The sequence below is a fragment of the Tachypleus tridentatus genome, chromosome 10 (assembly GCF_004210375.1).
Source record: "Tachypleus tridentatus isolate NWPU-2018 chromosome 10, ASM421037v1, whole genome shotgun sequence".
Lineage (NCBI taxonomy): Eukaryota > Metazoa > Arthropoda > Merostomata > Xiphosura > Limulidae > Tachypleus > Tachypleus tridentatus.
Window position 1 is genome coordinate 148,162,899 of NC_134834.1, and position 23,264 is coordinate 148,186,162.

The window sequence follows — 23,264 nt, forward strand, 5'->3', positions numbered from 1 at the left end:
GTGTGTACTCAAATATAGTAGTAGTAGTTACTTAGTAGTTCAGGTTAATGCTAAGGGTTTGTTTATTTGTTTTAGAAATTTGCGCAAAGTTACACAGGCGATACCTACGCTAGCAGTCCTTAGTTTAGTGGTGCTAGACTAGAGAAAAAGCACTTAATAAACACCACTGACCGTCAGTTCCTGGGTGAGCATGTTCGATGACGGGGAATCGAACCAGTGACCTTCAGATTGCAGGTTGAACTTTAACCAATATCCTTCGCGCCTTGTCCTTAAATCTGCCAACTTTCGCGCTTTTATTGCTAGAGCTGAGCCTAATGTAGCGATTATCGTTTTATACTATTGCCGTGGCTGAATTATAAAAGTGACAGTTAAATGCCATTGTTCGATTGGAGTAGCCCAGCATTTTGTGAGTAGGTGATGTTGGCTACTTATCTACCTTTTCTCTAATGTATCAAACAGTAAATAAAAGACAGTTAGAGTAGATAGCTTTTGTGTAACTCTACGAGAGCTTTGAAAACAAATGGCTTTACTAACCCTGGCCGCCCGGCGATAGAGAAGACATAAAAGATGAACTTTTGTTTATTGAACTACTACTGTTTTGTTTTGTTTTTTCACTCCCGACACTATAAGAAGAGTTGGTGGAGTTTCGTCAAAAAAACAAACAAACCTGGAAACGGCTTTACCTGCATTACAAGAATAAGAAAGAGTGACGTCATCAGTGGAAACTCTTTCAACGAACCGGAAAGACGAAATAGATTGTTCTTGTCACTCTCTTTGGTTCCTTCAAAAACTGTTTATATAATATTAATTGTGTGTAAGTTGAACCAATGCGTGCAGTTCATCATAAAACTGTTTATCGTAACATCTTTATTTGACATGTCCTAGACACCCAAAATTATCTGGAAAAATCACGATGTCTGCCCCCTCACCCAAAACCAAAAAAAAAAAAAAAATCCATTAACGAATTTTCACGCTTATCTGAAAAAGTATCATGTTGATGTTGGTGAAAAATATGAAACTATAATAACATTAATTTTCGAAAAATAGTAATAATGAGTAACTTTTTTCTTTTTTAAATCTCTATAGCGCTAAGACGTTATCTCTCCGCTAGGGGGAAGCAAGCAAACACAGCATTCCAGAGTACCACAGCTGGAGATAGAAACCTTATCGTTCTTGGCGAGGTGCCAAAAGATAAGAGATCGAAAGAAAAATTAAAGACGGTGAAAAGGGAAGGAAGGAGAAAGAAGTAGGGGATAATCACGGCAGGGGGCATTCTATTATATCTAAGAAAAAAGCTCTCGATTGTTCTGTTGCCTGGGAAACCGAAACCCTTCTGAAACAAGTGAGTTTAACCAATGACAGTGTATTTCCGCATTGCCACAGGTTTCTGTTTTGTTTTTCTTCATAATATGATTAGAATTCATGTTGACGGTTGATTACAAAATATAGTGACTGACCCTCAACAAATAAAGAAAAACTAGTTTCTCTGGGCCTTTGTGTGAATACCAAATGTATATATATATATATTATTGTTTCGTGATACTTATCAACTCTTTCTAAAATCCATTTAATTCAAAAAACTTCTATCGACTTCCTTTAGCGTAATCCGAGGGTCCCAGGTTCGAATCCCCGTCGCACCAAATATGCTCGCCCTTTCAGCCGTGGGAACGTTACAATGTGATGGTCAATCCCACTATTCGTTGGCAAAAGAGTAGCCCAAGAGTTGGCGTTGGGTGGTGATGACTAGCTGCTTTCCCTCTAGTCTTACACTGCAAAGTTAGGGACGGCTAGCGCAGATAGCTCTCGTGTGGTTTTGCGCGAAATCCAAAAAGAAACAAACAACTTCCTTTAGACTGAAAAGGTATTCAACTCTAACACTCGCCTTTCACTTTCGATATTTCCTTACTACATATAATAATGTAACGCTGTTCCTGTAACTTCTTCACTGGGACACTGTTCCTGTAACGCCTTCAAAGTAACACTATCCGTTCTTGTAACGCCTTCACTGTGACATCGTCTGTTCTTGTAACGCCTTCATTGTGATAATCCAAACATCATTAGGTTCAAACCTCATAACCTTTGTGTCATCCACAACCTGCATATCAGGTTCAAACCGCACCAACTCAGCTGTCATCCACAACCTAAACAACCCTAGTCAACGCAACTGTAATCCACAGTGGGAAACCTAACAAAAAGAAACCTGGGATAATCGCCATCAAAAACTGGACCATGACCGAACCCTCTCCAAAACTAGGTTAATTTTAAATTAAAACTTTTAGTTAATATAATACTTTTGTGGTGACCAGGTAGTTGGAATGTCAATACCAAAAACATATTTTTTACTTTGTTTGATTTGTTTTAGTGCCAAGCTAAAAAATAGACTTCTGTCTAGAAATGGGAGTTGAACCCCGGATTTTAACGTTGAAAGTCCGTAAACTTACCGCTGACCCACTGTGAGAAAACGTTATGCTAGCACTTCAATTAGTGGACAGGTCCATTCTGCAGGCGTGTAGTACTTGATTCGATCCCCAGTCAGAAAAAAAAAAGTGGATATAGAAAAGATTATGAGGGCTCTGTAATAGTCCAAGTATGTGTTTGTGAGATATCAAAATCTTTTAGTTATTTGGTTTATCCACAAGCTTGAGACGATGAATTTACTTCTTTCACAGAATTGTTTCCTAATAATTATCACGTTTGTGGCCCACCATGTTATTAAGTTATGTGCAAGCCAGTGAAGTCTTCACATGCATTGAGTTAGGTTTCACTCGTTCATAATTTCCAATAATTTCGTTAAAGTGTAACCTGGCAAAAGGAAAGTCCGAACTTCCTCGAGAACTCTTCTAGGCTTAGTTGAAGTCGATAAGACAGGCCGAGGAATAAGGCTTAACAGAGCAAACGAGAATTTTCCAGACGACTTTTTTTGACATGTACGAGCACGCGCCTTTGAACAACAATATATTGCAACAAAGTTCCCATACAAATATTCTTGAATGAATCCATCATTCTGTCAGACATTAGCCTCAGGTTATTCTGATGTATGGATAGACCGAAGACAAACAAATTAAAATCACTAGGTGAAAGTGTGAAAGGATACCAGATGCTGAAAATTATTCAGGAAGATGAAATATAAGCTGAGGTTTAGATTGCACATAAGACACTATAATAAGCCAAAGAAACGTGCGAAGTGGATGCTGACAAAGAAAAGTCAGACTTAACCAGACTAGCTCCCAGTGATAGGGCTGATTTTACTCCGGGAAGAAAGACGTTTTACGTGGTACCGGCCCACGTGCATCTCGGATCTTACATTCAGTCCACTGTGTACAAGATCCACTTAGGCATTAATCATTCCTAGCTGTCCTCGTGAATGCCAAGGTTTGGCATGTCTAGGCCAGCTAGACTAGACCGACGAGACGAGAAGAGCAAGACTGTCTATTCATATTACATCCCAACATTGCTTGTTTCACCCACAAATTGTACTTAAAGATCACTGTGAATGGGAGATTTTTTCGATTAACTCACTATACATCGAAAGTTTGTTACCTTTAATCCTTGACATACCATACTGTAGAACAAAATCAAACACTCGACACACACACCCAATATTTTTATCTTTGAAAACACATTAAAATAGCATGTTCCTAAATTACTTAATATCTATTTGACACGCAAGCGATAGTTCTATCTTACACATTCTTCACAAAACGTTTTCTCTGTGTGTTCTAGACGAAGTATTGATTTTTTTTTCATCTGAAGATAAAAAATCCACTGCATTAAACATCCCATAATGATCTTAATAAGGTAATGTACCTTCTTAGTTTTAACAAGGTTTGTTTTTTCTTTGTTTGTTTTTTGAAATTCGCGTAAAGCTACTCGAGGGTTATCTGCGCTAGCCGTCCCTAATTTAGCAGTGTAAGACTAGAGGGAAGGCAGCTAGTTATCACTACCCACCGCCAACTCTTGGGATACTTTTTTACCAACGAATAGTGGGACTGACATTATAACGCCCCCAAGGCTGAAAGGGCAAGCATGTTTAGTGCGACGGAGATTCGAATCTGCGACCCTCAGATTAGGAGTCGAACGCCTTAACCCACCTGGCCATGCCGAGCCCTTAATTAGGTAATGTGCCTTCTTAGATGCAAATATTAATTGCAAATATAGATATATTTAAGGCAGAAATCCACAACCTAATGTATGCTACGAAGCGTTCATTGTTCTTAAAAACTACGTAGATAATTTGTTAACATGAATGGCAAAGAGTTAACAATGAGGACATGGGTGCTAACATTTATTTCACTAAATTTTAGCCCTCGAATCAATCATAAAACGCGTTCGGCACATTCTGTTTAGATTTGCCAAATGTCGCTTCTGCTCCTTTTAAGTTTTGGAAACTAAGACACATTTAAACTCGGACACATTCCTTATAACAACTTTTTATGGAAAAGTATGTATAAAAAAGTTGTGAATATACCCCGACCTAATACTAGTTTTTAGGTGGCGCTGTAAATTTTATGTAATTTTCACAAGTTTTCTTTTGCTCTATAATCAAGTATTTCCATCAATTATTGGGTAATGAAAGCTTAAGGTTTTGACAAGCCTACAAATAAACCCCATACTAGGTTTTCGGCGTTGAATCACCAGATGACGCTTCTGACAGTAATGTACTAGATTATTAATCACCTGCTAACCTTTGTGGTCAAGTTTTCTCGAATGTAGACGGTACCTAAAAACTGTTACCAATCTGCACAAGACAAGTACCTCAACTGTTAATCGAAACACGCCTTTTCACATTTTTGCTTCGCTAGTTGACAGGATTAATACATTTTTAGCACTTTCTAGGTAATATTGAATTGTTTACTTTCACACATCTATATATATAAACACAGTTAGTCAACAGTCCTGATAACACTGCACAACAAAGTTTTTGCTTCTTGAACACTGTTGGGTGTTCCTTATAGATTTTTGGCTGCTGATCACGAAAACCACATCCAAATTTGCCCATCACGTACCGTTTCATCGAAATCTTCAGTTTCACCAGGACATTGCTACAATGGAAAAACAATATCAGGGCAACTGGAATCGGTCAATGCTTGCTGACTACTGTTGGACACTGGAACGTGATGCACCGGACATTGAATACAAACGAAAATCAGGAGAAAAACACTTTATGTTGAACTTAATAGCTTATTAGAAACATAAACGCAATTAAATACGTTATTGCCGGCAAACAGTTAACTGTCTATTTCTCAGAGTTCCTACGTGATGAAGCAAAACCAAAACTGTATTTGTTCATACACGCCAGGTACCTGTCACAATGAGCAAAAACTTTTCAAAAAATTGTTGTGCAGTGTAACAGTATCACAGAAAAATAAAACAGACAAACGCCTACTGTTTCTAACACAAAACGACTAGCTAGTCTTAGCATTGCCTGGTGTATAGGGCACTCGGCTCGCAATTCAAGAGTTGTGGATTTGAATCCCCGTCCCCAAACATGCTCGCCCTTTTAGCCGTGCGAGCGTTTTAATGTTTCGGTCAATCCCATTATTCGTTGGTAAAAGAGTAACTCAAGAATTGGCGATGAGTGGTGATGACTAGTTGCCTTTCCTCTAGTTTTACACTGTTAACTTAGGAACAGCTAGCGCAAATAGCCCATGTGTAGCTTTGCATGACATTAAAAATAAATAGAACGAAATACACTAATTTTATTTATTTATTTATCAGTTGTTTGTCATGGCACAAAGCTACACAAAGTACCATCTTTACTCTCTCAACAACGGGTATCAAACCTCGGTTTCTAGCAATATAAGCCCGCAGATGTACGACTGTGCCACTGGGGTGGAGCATTATTTATTGGAAAAGTGAATAAGTCAACAATTTTAGTGATATCTTGAAGTGGCACATTATAAGTGATTTTAAAATATATATTTCTAACATTGTTACTCCTTGTAGCATCTATTACACTATGTAATACAAATTTTGTTCCTGTATAGTATGTGTTATTTTTCAATTTTTCACGTTGTAAAAGTACAGAAAATGGCCATTATTCCCTTCGAACTTTGCTTTTGTGACCTGGATAATGAAATTTAGAAATTAACCTATTTTCTATGTAAAAAACTGGCAAATTTGCACATTTTCATTTACATAAGGTCTGAATAAAACAACATATGAATCAAGATTTACATGTATTTATACTAAAGTTATACAAAAATGTTTAGAAGTGAGTAGTTTTTCGAGATTTGCGACTGTATTGTAAATCACATTCACGTATCAGCCCCCAAATATAGTCTCCCATCATGTTTTCGTTACACGCTCCTTGGTAGCGGCGTTCAAAGTCCAGTATATCTTAGTGAAAGCGCTTGCCTTGCTCCTCTGAGTATGCTCCCATGTTCTCCTTGAATTTATCAAGATGAACGTCAAGGAAATGGATTTTCAGGGACATCCTGCAGCCTATTTTGCCGTAGTTCTTCACCAGAGCCTCAACCAATTCCACATAACTTTCGGCCTTGTGATTGTCCAAGAAGTCCCGAACCACTGCGACAAAGCTGCCCCAAACTTTTTTCCTTCCTACTGAGCTTCTTGGAGAATTCTGTGCACTCCAGGATCTTCTTCATTTGTGGTCCAACGAAGACACCAGCTTTGACTTTTACCTCAGACAACTTACAGAAGAAGTCTCGAAGGTACTTGAAGGCTGCAGACTCCTTATCAAGAGCTGTGACAAATTGTTTCATAAGACCCAGTTTTATGTGCAATGATCCACTAGTTGCTCACACTTAACATTGTGCCTCCCAACAGAGAACTGTGGCAAGTGCTTCCTGTTGTAGTGCGCTGCAATGTCCCTGCTGTCCCAAAGGCAAAGATAACAGGAAAACTTGGTAATGCCTCCTTAGAGACCCATCAGGAATGCCACCATTTTGAAGTCTCCGATAACCTCCCAGCCATACTCATCATACTTCAAGGCTTCTAGCAAGGTCTTGACGCTGTTGTATTCCTCTTTGAGGTGCACTGAATAAACCAGGGGAAGAAACGGATACTTATTACCGTTATGGAGCAGCACAGCTTTGAGGCTTCTGGATGAGCTATCAATGAAGAGGCGCCACTAGTTCGGGTTACAGGCAATTCCAATTGCCTCGCACAGACCGGATACATTGTGGCAGAAGCAGAGCCCATCTTGACGAATGAAGAAGCTTGAAAAATGTCGGTGATGCTTCCTCTGACTTGCGACATGCATTCTACAATATTCTAGAAATTTATTGTAAATTCTACAATATTCTAGAAAGTTCTTGAAAATTCTTGTAAGTTCGAGAAAATTCTCTATTAGCTACTCAGCACTGAATCTACCTGGAATGTTATGGAAAATGAGTAACTTTGAAAATTTCCTTACCTGGGTCACAGAAGCAAAGTTTGAAGAAAAAATAGGTCTTTCCCATTTACTTTAGGCATAAGCAATTGGGAAATAACACTTTCTGCCCAGGAAAAGAAAAAGTAAAATTTTGTTACACAACGTTATCAAATTATTTAGTTAAAAAAGATTTCATTCGTTAAATCCGCTCTTTTGTGTTACATGTGGTAGGTCCCTTATTAATAATGTTATTTATGTTACATTTGGTAGGTCTGTCTTATTAATAATGTTATTTATGTTACATTTGATAGGTCTGTCTTATTAATAATGTTATTCATGTTACATTTGGTAGGTCTGCCTTATTAATAATGTTATTTTTGTTAAATGTGGTAGGTCTGCGTTATTAGCTGTGTAATTTGTTATATATAGTAGGTCTGCCTTATTAGTGGTGCTATTTATGTTACATTTGGTAGGTCTGCCTTATTAATAATGCTATTTTTATTATATATGGTAGGCATCGGTGTTGAGAAAGAATTAAAAGTTCTGATATAAATAAGCCAACACCAGGGTTTCTACGAAAGTACATTTCATGAACTGAATGCTTGCTTGCATTCTTCACTCCATCTGAAGTGTGTTCTAATTTTAGTAAGAACCAATAATTGCAAGATAATCTTGAAGAAGTTGTCCACAAGCCACTGGTAGTGTGATGGCAAACCAAGAAAACTGCACACTTCTCATTGGAGGATAGTCTTTCACTCACTACAATTTGAACAGAATCCATGGAGGTTTTTCTTCATCCACAATATGATCGAAATATTCTAATTAAGCACATACTTTCAATATTTCAGTTTTAAACCTGCTTTTCTTATCCATTGGAATACCATTTTCAGATCGTTGGATGCAGGCTTGAATTTGTGACCAAACATCAAGACTCCATCAACATGTATCAGGCACTTCTCACATGGCACCCTTTTCAATTTAAGTTCCGACAGCCTATCAGAAGCGACAAGCACATTACATAAGCTGAACAGTAAAATTCAAAGTTCATAAAAGCCGTCTTCTGTGCTAAATGCACTCTCAGATCTACTCTCGTCATCCATTTCAACTTGCCAGTATCCAGATGCCAGATCTAAAGTACTAAATCATCGGAAGAACTCTTCCAGTACATCCAGACACCCATCTGTTTGTGGTAATAGAAAGGCATGAAAGTGAGCTACTAGATTCAGTTGTATGAAGTCAGTGCACAATGTGGTAGTATATCTTCCTTTTTTCTAATAATTACTACTGAACAAAAACAAGAACTCTCTAAAGGCAATATATTTCCATCTTGTAACATCTTGGAGACTTGCATTGCAAATTTTAATTGGACATACGTCATCGTTATCTATAAGATATTGTGTTACTGATGTTTAACCCAGTTAACCATATAGTCCAATCAATACATTGGCTTGTTCATCAAACAAGTCATGGAGTTACTACTACCACTGTGCTGAGTCTAGATTATCTGCACTATCTTCAACTAGCATTCTCAGGTGTTTTGGTATTCAGGTATCTACTTTTGGATGTGGTGCAACAGATATAACCCTGATGTTACCGCTAGTGTTGTTTTTGTTCAATTCAACTTAACACATTGTGCCGATAACCATTCTAGCACGTAGCTGAAATGCCAATCATCCATAATTGTAGAACAACATCAATATGTCATTATCCTCATACACATAACTGCTCAATTTAATGTTTCCCACTTTCTGGATTTGAAACAGCCTATTTTATGCATGGGTTCAATGATTGCATAACACACCAAAAACACATTGTCTACGATAAACCATAGGACACCTTCATACATGAGGTACTGTGACTTCCTGTATCACATATTCATGCATTCCACTGTTCCTTGGATTCACTTGACTAACAGTAGATAAATATACTATCAAACATTATTTCATCTGTTGCACAGGTAAAACTGACTGATAAGTTCTATAGTACATCCATTCTTAGAATGTCAATGCCAAATCCGAGACCAGCAATAATTAATTTTGTTCTGTAAATGAACCTTCCTAGACAAAGTCAGAGTGTGGTCTCTTCATTCAAGTCTAGTCTCCATTCTCCAGAGTACACCCTATGTCAATAAGTCTAAGTAATAGTTTCACTTGGAATACCCCTTGTGCCTCGAGACCTACCAGTATTCTGGTCACTCCTGTATCAATCAGGAACACTATCTCTTGTCCTTGTACTCTCACGGGTATATGCCAAGATCCACCAAGAAGCTGGGATAAACACCATACACGTTTAGTGGCCAGAACTGATTTTGTTTGTCGAGTTTCTTGAAGTTAAAGGTACTCTATTCAGTGACTGCTGTTGACTCTCTTGAAGGTTGTTGTATAATTGTTTGTCAAATGAACTATCCATACCTTGATACTCTGTGTCAGGCTCCTAATCCAGAGTGGAAGACAAGTCCGATGCTTGGGAAGCTCGACCATTGTCTCTTCCTCACCCTATGCTTAATGATTCACCAATGGTGCCTCCAGTCTCACTTCATATCTGAGTGGCTTTAACCTGAGCTGGGATTAAGACTCTGACTGGCATAAGTCTAGGAGTTCTGTATAAACTGTCCCAATCACTCTTGTACTCAATACATGTCAAACCATCATGATGATCCTCAATACTGAAAAAAATAACTTGATTGAGTGATCTGAATGCACCAGACTTAGCAGTTCATCTTGTGTCATAGACCGCAATAAGATTGAGGTCAAGGACTTTTACAATATTGAGAAAAGTTCAATATCCAGTAAAGGTCTTCTTCTAGACCTAACAAATCTTTCAGACTACCATCTCTCCTCAGTAACTGACTTTCGCTATAGGTCACAAGTCACTCTAATAATCAAAAAATGTAACTTCTGTAACCAGGAGTCTTTTAAACTTAAGGATACAAAAGTTAAAGTGCATAACAATACACACTTCAACAGCTAGTAGCACACTCTGCACCAATTATATACTGAAAACCACAGTTTCTCCTACCTATCCGACAGGTGGTATTCTTCAAGTGAAATGAATAAAGTTTTGAGCCATCAGATAGATTAGCTAAATAACAATATAATCGTTCAAGCTATTGATTGTACAGTGTAACTAAAAACTCTTACTAGTTTGATACCAGAAATATTACTAGAAGGAGAAGTTTTAGACTATCTAAACGAATGGTTTCTTAGTTTCCAAAAAGTCTCCCACTTACTCAGAACAACATGAACAAACCAGAGTTTAATCATTCTCATTAGAACATATGTAATACTGTAACCTATAGATATCACTTGAATAGCAGTCGAAATTCTTAAACAACACCTAATTAAGCTGTTCTCCACTGGCGATAACAGATGTCACCTACTTCGTTAACAACAAAGGAACAGAGGTAACATGAATCTAGATCAACTTCATGATTTCCTTGGCCATATATTATGCAACACCTGCACATATTCAGAATAAATACTATAGCACTACAAGAAAAGAGAAACATGGGTTATATTTATATACCTCAACGATACTTTAGTAACATAACGAAAGAAAATATGACCATTTTAAAATGTGGTGGCGTACCACATCAGTTCTAGAAGTCTGGAGGCCTAGGAGTGAGGTGCATGGCTGTATGTGAAATGATCTACGGATTATTTTGCCAGCTGTTCCCTTTAATCCTAATATTTATTAAAATATTTCTATCCTACCAAAGTGAACCACCCGCACGCTATTTCACCATTACGTTTTCATGTTTTCTTTTCCTTACTTGATCTTCAATCGTTTACCTCCTTCACGTTTTCGAGATTGGCTCTAGCACCACTAGAGGGCAAGTCGTTAGATACATCATAAGTTTACTTCCTCTATCCATAGACGTACTTCTCTATGGGCGTTCGAAGGCACCTCCTCTGTGAAAGTTTCTCTGACCTTTCTTAGGGCTAAAGCTTTGAGCAACTGACGTGTGTCATCGTTACTCCAGCCACACATCTAACAGCCTGAATATTCTGCTACTTTTCATTTGCAAGTTAGCTTTGAATCCGACCTCGTTTCAACCTCGACAAGAACAAACACTCAGAGGTTCTAGATAGATGACTCAGCAGCTCTACATGGATTTCACAAACATTTCCTGAATGGATAGTGTTCAATAGATAATGTATTAGAGCAATGTTAGACCATTGTCTGAATTAGGGTTAAAAAATCAAGTAACTACTTCAAGGAGGGGGGTGAAGACTAAGTGCCAAACATGGTTCCTAGAAAGTACCCCATAATTTCCACTGCTCATAAGCCAGAAGCTGTTTGTTGAGACATTGGATTCACATACGTTTTCTTTATTTCTAATATCACACAAAAAAATACTATAACTTCGGATTGTTGGAAACTTCCAAATATTTTTTCAACAACTGTTTAGTGGATAATTGTTCTCTCATAAAAAACAGGTTTTCTTCTCTTGATTGCATGATTTGTTTCAAGTTAAGCACAAAGCTACACCATGAACTATCTATGCTCTGCCTGCCACGGATATCGAAACATGGGTTATAACGTTGTTGGTCCGCAAACATACATACTGCTGTGCCAGATTCCGTAAATGAAAAATTTATTCAATACATATTAAAAATTTTCTATGAGTTCAATAATCACTCGATGAATTAGTTTACAGTGCTAAAATCCGGGGTTCAGTTCCTTGCAGGAAACAGATCGCAGATAGCCCCGAGCTTGGTTTGTTTTGAATTTCGTGCAAAGCTACACGAGGGCCATCTGCGCTAGCCGTCCCTAATTTAGCAGTGTAAGACTAAATAAAAGGCAGCTAGTCATCACCACCCACCGCCAACTCTTGGGCTACTCTTTGACTGTCACATTATAACACCCCCACGGCTGAAAGGACGAGCATGTTTGGTGTGACGGGGATTCGAACCTGCGATCCTCGGATTACGAGTCGAGTAAGGCCAAGCCCAGAACTTAAAGAACCGAAACAATACAAAACAAAACTCTGTAATTATAAAAAAAAAAATTCTTGCAAAGTTATTTTAAAAGTCGTAAATAAATGCGAGTTGTTGTTTTGTTGTTGTTTTTTGTGAGAATCTTGAGGCCCGAGAAGAATTTCAAACTTATTTTGCTATCATTCAGTTTAACTCTGAGTTACTAGGGGTGCCAATAAAGGAAGATATGAAAAACAAACTATTCTTGTGGCAGGGTTTATTTGTTTTTGAAAGGGAGTAGTGTTTACATAGTAGAAGTGACAGGTTTGTTTGTTGTTGTTTTAGGGCAATTGTCGCATGTATGAACGTGCTTAACCATGGTTATGTAAAGTATAAAACTATAGACGTCATTGATCATATATTTTTGACACTGATAATTAAAGAAAGTTTCACATTCCCTGTTGACGAGAGTAACTCGTGCCACGCATTACTTTTTTTTTCTGGAATGATCTTTTACCTTTGAGTTCTAAAATTTCTCTCGAAGCTTATTATGTCATTGCTATCGTACGAGTCGTTCACCAAGAAATTAATGAAATTATGAGATGTTAGTTGTTGACATTCAAAAGCAAGCACAATGTCCTCTTTGTAAAATATCCTCGAAACTGTTGCTAAAGTTTCATTTATACAGATATATTAAGTAACTTACTCACAATATAAAAACTTTTATTGTTGTTTATGAGAGGTCACGTTTTTTTGTTTAATCTCAACTGAATTACTTACTATCAGAATAGGGAGACAAGAACTGAAATTCAAAATCGATATTATTTATGATAATACATAAGTCAAACATGTTTTAAATGTTTTCAAGGTTGACATATTGAAAAATCGTTTGAAACAATAACGACCGTTTGAGAATATATAATGTACAGTATTTAAATTTAACTACGTGTTTTTTTTTCCATAATTCATATATACCCTACTATTTCCTTAAGTTGTTTCATTAAAGTTATTAGCTAGGTTTTCTTATAACGGACGAGTTAAAAGCATGGGTGAGTGACATTAATAACCTCTTTACTGACACACCAGGCAAAATTAAAATCAGTTTCAAATACAAAAAAATAAAATAATTCGATTCAAATAAAAGGTTAAAAACCTGCCATAAGTGTCGACACTAGTTGCATTGGTTAGATTGTTCAATAAACATATTTTTATTTTGTTAGTTTGTTATTTATCACACGTATTACATCTTGCACTTTTATCTTAGTATGCGAACTTAGGACTAATTTCTAAGTTTCAAGCTGATTAAATATTGGGAGGTCTCTTTGGATTTACGACCGAAAACATCGCTAACAGTGAGGATACCAATATGAAACAATATATATTCTAAACTACATAAGGAAAAGCGTAAGAATAATATAATTAATTATCAATACTCAATAGGGTTGATTTTTCTTTTCAAACTAAGTAGGTAGCTCACTTGGAACAGTTGATGAAAGAAAGCAAACTTAAAAAATAATGTTATTTAGAAAGAAAAAAATTACACCACTTCTTATTAAATGGTTTTTTAACGTATTCACATTGATATTTAAACATAACAAAGATGGAGAATCGTAAGCAATGATATTTAACGGATTTATATTTTAGTAAGAATTATTCCAGTTACATCAGGGAAAACAAACAAATTGTATTTTACCTTGACCCAGAAAGAAGGCTTAGCAAATCATTCTGTTACTACACAAAACTGTGAAACAGAAGAAACGAACTTCTATCAGTTTGGTAATGATCGAAACAGATCATCAAATATTGACTGATGGTGTGGAGATGCGACGGCGACGACTGCCCAGAGAAAAACAAGCAGTATAGTACGTAAGGGCTGAGGCGCGAGCTGCTATACCCAGACATATATCGATCAATAAAAAATTCTGGAAAAATGTGCAGATGACCGAGTTGAAACAGCCAAAATAGAAGACAGACAGACAAATATATAGCTAGATAGATATAAAGACAAACAGGTAGATAGATAGAAATATACAAACACATAAAGACAGACATAAAAACAGATAGGGGTAGACAAACAGACAAATAGATGGCTTCATAGAGAGATACGTACAAACAGGTAGATAAACACAGATAGATAGAAGTTGACAAACAGACAAATAGATGGTTTGATAGGTAGATACAGACAAACAGAGATATAAATAAACAAGCAAACGGATAGACAGACAAATAGACGGCTTGATAGACAGATACAAACAGGTAGATAGACAGAAGTAGACAGACAAACAGATAGATAGAGATGGACAAACAGACAAATATATGGTTTGATAGATAGATACAGACAAACAAACAGGTAAATAAGACAGACAAATAGATAGATACAGACAGACAGGTAGTTAGATATAGACAAACGATAGAGATAGGTAGACAAACAGATAGAAAGGCAGGTGGCTAGAAAAGTTAGAATTTCCAAGCCAAAATAGTTTATAAAAAGTACATTGACAGGTTACTGAATACATCGGTTTGCACTATAAACTACAAAACAGAAAAGCTACACTAATATCCAAAGTTTTCGATCACTGTTTTGCTGCATGTAGTTAAAACTGCAAATTATTCGTTCACATTTTACACCTCAGGAACCCCTTTTCATGGTCTCCAAAATGGGCCAACTTGCTTCACTACAATTTAGGCTATTGTGTTAAATTATAATAACGTTAGTGTTTTTTTTTCAATTGACCAACCTCCTAGTATAGTTTAGTTTTATCTGTTTTACTACAAATGCGTTCACATAGTTTCAACAACAGGTTAGTCCTGTTCTACTACAAATCATTTCCATGGTTTCATCAACAGTTCATTTATTGTCGTTTTTTTACCACACATACGTTCCTATAGTTTCAACAATTTGTTAATTTTGTTTTATTACATATACGTTCCCATGGTTTCAACAATAGACCAGTTTTGTTTTTCTACAAACACATTCCTATTGTCTCAACAACAGGTTAATTTTGTTTTACTACAAATGCATTTCTATAGTTTCAACAATAGCCCAGTTTTGTTTTACTACAAATACGTTCCCACGGTTTCAACAATACGTCATGATAGACACAATACATAGGTAGATAGCTATGGAGACATTTTTATTTAAATTCAAGTTCTCCACAATTTAGCCCAGAACTGAAACTTCAAACACACTGGGTTGTACTCAACTTTAGAATGCAGACAGAACTGCTTAAACCTACTTTTAACTTTCCGGAACAGGATTTCGAAATCATATTGTCTCAGATACTTAAAATACAGTGATTTGTTTTAAACAACCTTCAAAACAAGTTTAATAAAGTACACTAAAACTGACTTACTCGGAATGATAACGCCTTATTTTGTTTTGGCCATCCCTAAATAAGCAGTGATAGACAAGAGAGAAGGCAGCTAGTCTTTATCACCCACCGCCAACTCTTTGGCTACTCTTTTACAAACGAATAGAGATTGACAATAACTTTATATAGCCCCCGCAGATGAAAGGTGAGCATGTTCAGTGTGAGGGCAATTCGAACTTGAGACCTTTAGATTGTGAGTCAGCGCCCTAACAACCTGGCCGAATGTAACGGGGATTCAAACTCGCAACACTCAGATTGTGAGTCAGCGCCCTAATCACCGAGTTTACTTTGATAATTAATATACTAATTTCTGTCTGACAGTGACAATTAATAAGCTGCATCTAATATGCAATTTTTTCTACCGCAAGCGATTTTGTTTGGATAATTAAACGATAAACACATATTTCAGATGCTTACACGTTTTCGTTGAAACCCTCGGGAGATAAAGAAGTGAATTAGGGTACATTAATTTCTCTGTTTAATTTTGCGCAAACCTACTAGAGGGTTATATGTACTTGGCGTCATTAACATAAAAGTGATAGACTGGAGGGAATGGAACTAGTCAACATTATCCCCCGCCAACTTTTGGGCCGCTTTTTACCAACGAAAAGTGGGATTGATTGAGATATTATAATGCCCCCTCGGCTAAAATGTCACGAAAGTTTATTGGTGGAATTCGAATATGCAACCTTCATTTGTTTAATAGATCAACTCCCCGCCAAACAGCGACACCAAAAATGTTACGAAAATGTGCGACAACTTATAAAATTCAAAACGGTTTCAGGAAAGAAAAAAAGAATTAGACTAGAATACGTAACGCAGCAGTCCACAAGTTAGTTACTCGTGTTTCTGATTTATACAAACTCAAATCAATTCGTCGTTTTCAGATATGATTATTTTCTAACTTGATGACAGCTAAAAAGACTTGAAAGATTACACTTTCGCTAAGTCTGTTCTACACAGTTCATCTTACTCCAATCTTTACTAGTGGTTTAAATTTCCTTAATTAGTAAAAAGTTATTAACAAATACCAGTAATAAAATATATTAAGTTATAGTTTACGTTTTCTCATTTCGTAATTCTTAAATAGTACGTTAACTTAGGACTGATAGTTTCGCAACCTCTTAATTATTAAACAAAGGTAAATTTAGAACTGAAGTTTCTTATTATATAGTTATAAAGCAGTAATTTAATTTGGACCTGACGGTTTCTCATCACGTCATTCCTGAAACTTCGAAAAAAACGGTTTCGCGTTCTGCCATTTTTAAAGTAACAGACAAGTTTAGGCCTGACGGTTTTGTATCCTGTTACTTTTAAAACAACAGGTTTCTTCAAATAAAATTTCGTTTTTTTAACACGTCTTAAATCAGAATAACGCTATTTTAAGGTACAACTTAATTTTTTTTCTTATTTTTAATGAAACTCTGGGTAAATTATTACTAGAATTATTCTCAAAAACGCTCTCTCACACAACTGTAGCATTTCTCAAAATGTCTCAGTAAAAGATTAGCTGTAATAAAATTGATTCAATGTCCTTTTGTTACGGCTGTCGGCTTCTTTTGTGAATTTGGCAAAACACCAGCGCTCCGGGGCAGCTTCAGAGCCTAAGTCTAAGACCGGTAACTGCTTCCACTAACAAACACCCTTTCCTTCCAAACAAATATGAGAGTCGTCCTTGAGATAGTGTGCGTCAGTCTGAAAGGAGAGAGGGCAGTTAAAAAGCCACGTACTTTTGTGTCGTCGAGTCAACGTAGACGTTCTATACGGTTGGAATATACTGCGACGTTGTGCCACAAGTGGCTCCAGATGACGCGCACACCACTAGGCAATACAAAGCGAAGAGTAGATAACACAGGACACTGCGAGATTGCGTGGTAAAGGAGGAAACCTTGAACTCCGTTTCTCTTGAACTCCCCACGTGGAACAACTGCAGTCTTTCACTCTCTCGATAACTGGTTGGCTACTATCCAGATATTGAGGCCCTGTCCCATTCCATGGCAGGCTACAGATGTCCTTCTTTCGAAAGAATCAAGATTAATTAGACCGTATTTTTTACGTCTAATTCCGGCCACCTGTTACTTTCAACTAGGTCGTGTAGCCTTTCCCACAATCAGTTTAAATATTGTAAGCTCTGCCAACCACGATGACAAACGACTGATTGTGGGTTTTGAACGCGTTTTCATCAGCACTGAATCTTTCTATTTATTTCTCTTTTATCTCAGATCAAGTTTCATGGCGAGAGAAAAGTTTCAAATTAGTTTAACTTTTGCATTATAAAACACAATTATTTGTAGAATACTTCAAACGAGAGTTCCAGCCCACCCAGTTGGTCATAAAGATTAACCTTACAGAAAAACCGGGGCTGCTTGGTTAAAATTACAACCGTTTTGTTAACTTTTCTGTTTTACACCGCAAGGGAGATAGATATTTAGCATTACACAGTAAATCACTTTAACAATGTATCAAATAGACAACAGCGAGTTGTTTTTAGCAGAGTTTTTGTGATTAGAACAACTTGAAGTTATTTTATTATATTAAATCGCTTGAAGGAACCTCATGGTTTGAATGGTTGACAAACGGAAGTGTTTTAGTGTTCATAGTTTTTAACTTTTCCTGGTAAAATACAGTATGTAATGACCGCTTAGTTCAGCTTTCTAAAGAAGAAATAAAACTGATAAACGGTGAACTATTTATGACAATCAGAGACACCACACAACAATGAACTTAACCTCTGTAAAGGGAAGGGGCACCACACAACAATGAACTTAACCTCTGAGAAGGTATGAGACACCAGACAACAAGGCACTTGACCCCTGAAAAAGTACGAGACACCAGACAACAAGGCACTTGACCTCTGAAAAGGTACGAGACACCAGACAACAAGGCACTTGACCTCTGAAAAGGTACAAAAAACCAGACAACAAGGCACTTGACCTCCGGAAAGTAAGAGATATTACACAACAAGGCAACTATTTTTTTTTTGTTTTGTTTAGAATACCAAAGAGTATTAAACAATAATGACGTCTGACAGTTAAAATATAATACAACACACCTGACTTCTGAATTTCAATATATCAGACAGCAATGAATTTAGCTTCTGAAAGTTAAATATATCATCTAACAGTATATATGATTTTTGAAAGTCAACTGTTAGTCAACAACGAACTTTGTATCAAAAAGTTCGTGCATCACAGTTAGACAACAATACACTTGATTCTTGACAGTTTCGTACGTTAGACAACAACGTTCCAGTTTATAAAAAAACAACGTGACAGAAAACAATATGCAAAAGCAGTCTACATAGTCACAAATCGTAATTTACTGAACGTATATTTTCTGGCAGAAAGATATACCATCTTCTTACTAACAGTAAAGCGTTCACTTTCAGAAAACATCAAAAGAGCAGGAAGTTACGCCTAAGAAAGCAGCATCAGTTTCACATGTCACACGCGCATTTGTCATTCTGACTATCCATCCTGCAAGCTGTCTCAAAGCCGTCAGTTTCAGTGCATCAGAGAAATATCTTACCGTTACTAAATTTGGGCAAATATGAATGATAACGATTATACTCTTTATATTATTACTACCATTAATTACAAACCTTTAAAACAGGTTTGCTTTTATTTTTCTCTACCACTTTCAGTGTTGTGTCTCTTAATTAATTCAATGTTTTTTGTTTTTGAACTTTGCGCAAAGCTACACGAGGGCTATCTGTGTTAGGCATCCCTAATTGAGCAGTATAAGACCAGAGGGAGGGAAGGCAGCTAGTCATCACCACCCACCGTCAACTCGTGGGCTATCCTTTTACCAACAAATAGCGGGATTAACCGTCACTTTACAATGCTCCCACGGCTGAAAGGGCGAGCATGTTTGGTGTGACGGGGATTTGAACCTGCGACCCTCAGATTATGAATCGAGAGCCAATGTCGGGCCATAATATCGTATAAAATCAGAAACACGTGTAAAAAGGACACTTTAGGGGGGATATTTACCAAAAACAAATTACGTATGTCAGCGACCCTAGATTAATTTTTTTTTGTTATTATATTTGTACCATACATAATGTCACCGCTGGAATAAAATACCCGAAAGCAAGTTTGCAAAATCCTGAAATATTGTTTGAAATGTATACAGTATTTAGTCATCTACATACAGGTATAACCATGTATAATTACATTATCAGCCACGGATTTTACTAATCAGGATACTATGTTCAGAGATTAGTTTCAATAAATTCACGTTGGTTTAATAATTACTGCTATCCATAAGCTTGTAAACTGAAAAAAAAAGAAGACAAGATGCCAATTGTACTATAGCTGATGTGGCATTGCTATATGGACGTGTATGTACATACAAAAAAAAATAGGTATTTATAGACAAATACACGTTTTTAAAATACAATCTTATGAGCTTTTCGTATAATTTTAAATGAGTGAACAGTCCATTTTGAAAAAAAAAAAAATCAAAATCATGTTCAGTCAGCACTTTATCCTTAAACATACTTATATCGTTAGGCTTAGGTCATTTTCTGTTAGGCTTAACTGATTTATTGCCAGTCTTCTCAGATAACCGTACTTTTCAGGCACGGTATTATCGACAAATCTAACGTTTTACAAATAATTATAGATTTTTCCTGGATAACAGTTTAAAACGAGCTCTTCAAATATCCTGATATTAGTTAAAACCAGTTTAACTTCATTCTATTCCCAGTGGCAAATTGATGGTCTTCCACACTTAATATTCATAAATAAATGTGTATAAGCTTTAAAATGATCTGAGATTAGGAGTTTCCCATTCAGTGTTTATGGTTGCAATGATTAAACTTTGTTATTTCTATGTTTGGTCAAGACAGAAAATTTTCGTTAAAAATTAAACCAATAGAGGGAAAACGCCGAAATTCACACAACGTTTCGATGAAATGGAGTGTGTGTTTTTCTTATGGCAAAGCCACATCAAGCTATTTACTGAGTCCACGGAGGAGAATCGAACTCTTAATTTTAGCGTTGTTATTTACTGAGTCCACGGAGGAGAATCGAACTCTTGATTTTAGCGTTGTAAATTCGTAGACTTATAGCTGTACCAGCGGGGTACTCGATGAAACGACTCCATCTGGATTCTTACCTATGTTGTTTAATTTTATACGCATATATATTACATTCGATTGCCCAAGCCTTATAATTTCATTATTGATTTAACTTTTTGTCACAACCCACCCAAAGATGGATGGAACATAGGGTATAGAAGAGAATCTGATTTTTAAACAGAACAACATTTAATTAAAAGTTCAGAAAAACGAACTTTATAATTCAGGTAGTTATAAAAAATATATTTTAATAAAAGTATTGCCTTTGCGGCTTCATCAGGGTTAATACAGGGTGTCCCAAAATAACGTTTACTTTGACTGTGTATAGCTAATAAACCGTTTCTTTTGTTTCAGATTCAACTTGTGTCCAAGGATGGCGGATAATCAGCTTACAATCGAGCACAAAATATTTCATTCTCAAAACTTTTTGGAAAATCAAAAACAAAGCTGAAGTGCAAAGACGTTTTACTAGAAAGTTCCATATGGATGCGCCATCACGCCCCAGCATTTCACACATCATTGCCAAGTTTGATGAACACGGAACTCACCACCATATGAGAAATGGTCGCTCCGGTCGAAAAAGATCATGAACAAGCCCAACAAGAGAGCAAGAGGTCATTGATAATGTTCTGAATTCTCCAAGAAAATCAGTGCGCCAACTGTCTCGTGAAACAGGTATCCCTAAATCCAGCGTACATCGCATTTTGAAGCGTTCTCAATTCAAACGTTTCATCCCACCGCTTGTTCACGCTCTGAATGAAGATGACCCTGATTGAAGGGTTGAGTTCTGTGAATGGTATCTTGCTAGATGTGCAGGCGATGATGAATTTCCACTCAAAATTGTTTGGAGTGACGAAGCAACGTTTAAGTTGAATGGCTCAATAAATCGACACAACTGCACCTACTGGGCAACAGAAAATCCACATGTTACAGAGGAACATCACTTGAATTTGCCTGGAGTAATTGTGTGGTGTGGTCTGTCCGCTAGGGGACTCATCGGACCATTCTTTTTCCAAGACACCGTAACAGGATTGAATTATCTCAACATACCACAAGAGTTTGCCATGCTTCGCATCCAAGAACAATTTGGAGAAGAAGAGTGTTTCTTCCAGCAGGATGGCGCTCCTCCCCACTTCCATCGCGACGTGAGAGTTTATCTGGATGCATCTATGCCAGACAGATGGATTGGACGAAGAGAAAGTGTAGAATTTCTTGCTAGATCACCAGATTTGACACCCATGGATTTCTTTTTGTGGGGGTTTCTGAAAGACAAAGTTTACAGCACAAAAAGGGCAACAATTGACGAGTTGAGAGTTGCAATTGAAGAACAATGTGCTTTAATACCAGGTGAAATGGTGTTTGATGTGTACACTTCCATTTCTTCCTGTTATGAGATGTGTCTGGAGCAGAACGGATTTCAGTTTGAACACCTGAAGTGAAGCAAGCAAATTGTAACATTTTACAATTTCAACCAAGGAGAGTTTTCCTTGGGAAGACTTTTATTTGTTATTTTTTCTCTTGATTTCAGTATTAAATCTTTAAATAAATCCTTTGGCTATCACGTGTATCTTGTTTCATTGTTAAAATCAATAAACAAGGCAAGTTATAATGATCCAAAGAGTGTAAACGTTATTTTGGGACACCATGTATATCAAAATGTTTAATCAATCGAGTGTGCACTACAAAGTTTAACACACAGAACAACATTTATCTGTGGTACACTTTGTTTCTTTCAATTAAAGCCCTTCCATCGGCAAGGCTTAAAACGATTGATTCCCCAGGGGCATAGGCATGCATCTGTACGAACTTGCTAGCTAAGTACGTAATTTAAACGAGGAAGCAAGCTGTGTTACAGTTTTATGATTTATCTTTAGTTTTTCGTATAATTTCCACTCGAATTTCCTTCAGTACAGTTACCACACTATAAAACTTTGAAATAATTTTATAATTTGCTTACGTTTGATATCTGCATTTTCTCCAAGGAAACTAATTATCATGTTATTGTTGTTGTATCAAAGTAATCAATCACACTATATTGATAAGATAATTGTATCAAACTATTGCAACACAACATACGTTTACAACTAATATTCAACGAATTTAACAAATGATTATAATTAGTGTCATTAAAAGAATTATCGTTTAATGAATTTAGAAATAAGCACAGGGAAGAGGTTTTTAATGGACATTAGAATAAACAATTATAATTCCGAAATTCGGGAAATTACAGATGGGTTTACAAATCTTAAACATTGTCGGTTATCACTAGGGAGTGCTATTAGCACTGAACCATAAAAAATCGGGGTGCGCTTAAAAATAAAAATTCTTGCTGAAGAAATTTAAAGTGATTTTTACTCTTATGTAATATAATTAGTTTAAGACATGAAAAAATTATACTGAGATCCCTCTTTCTAAAAGAAAGAGAGAGATATATATTGTTATCCTAAATAAAAAACAGTTGAATCAACCAATAGAAAATAAGATTCTGATAAGCTACTTTGTAGTTCATTTACGTTATTTATATTTCTGTGTTTTCTGTTTTCACTTATTTTTTC

The 23,264-nt window shown here is 36.5% G+C and overlaps 2 protein-coding genes across 3 annotated transcripts in view; one reads left to right on the forward strand and one right to left on the reverse strand.

Moving 5' to 3' along the window:
* LOC143230575 (zinc finger protein rotund-like) overlaps positions 1 to 23,264 on the reverse strand; it is a 288,029-nt gene that overhangs the window by 259,013 nt on the left and 5,752 nt on the right. The gene's annotated exons all lie outside the window — the stretch shown is intronic.
* LOC143230577 (uncharacterized) lies at positions 1,117 to 22,268 on the forward strand. The gene is made up of 2 exons (XM_076464379.1): positions 1,117 to 1,342; positions 21,064 to 22,268. The coding sequence occupies exon 2, from the start codon at positions 21,774 to 21,776 to the stop codon at positions 22,146 to 22,148; it is 375 nt and encodes a 124-aa protein (XP_076320494.1). The 5' UTR covers positions 1,117 to 1,342; positions 21,064 to 21,773; the 3' UTR covers positions 22,149 to 22,268.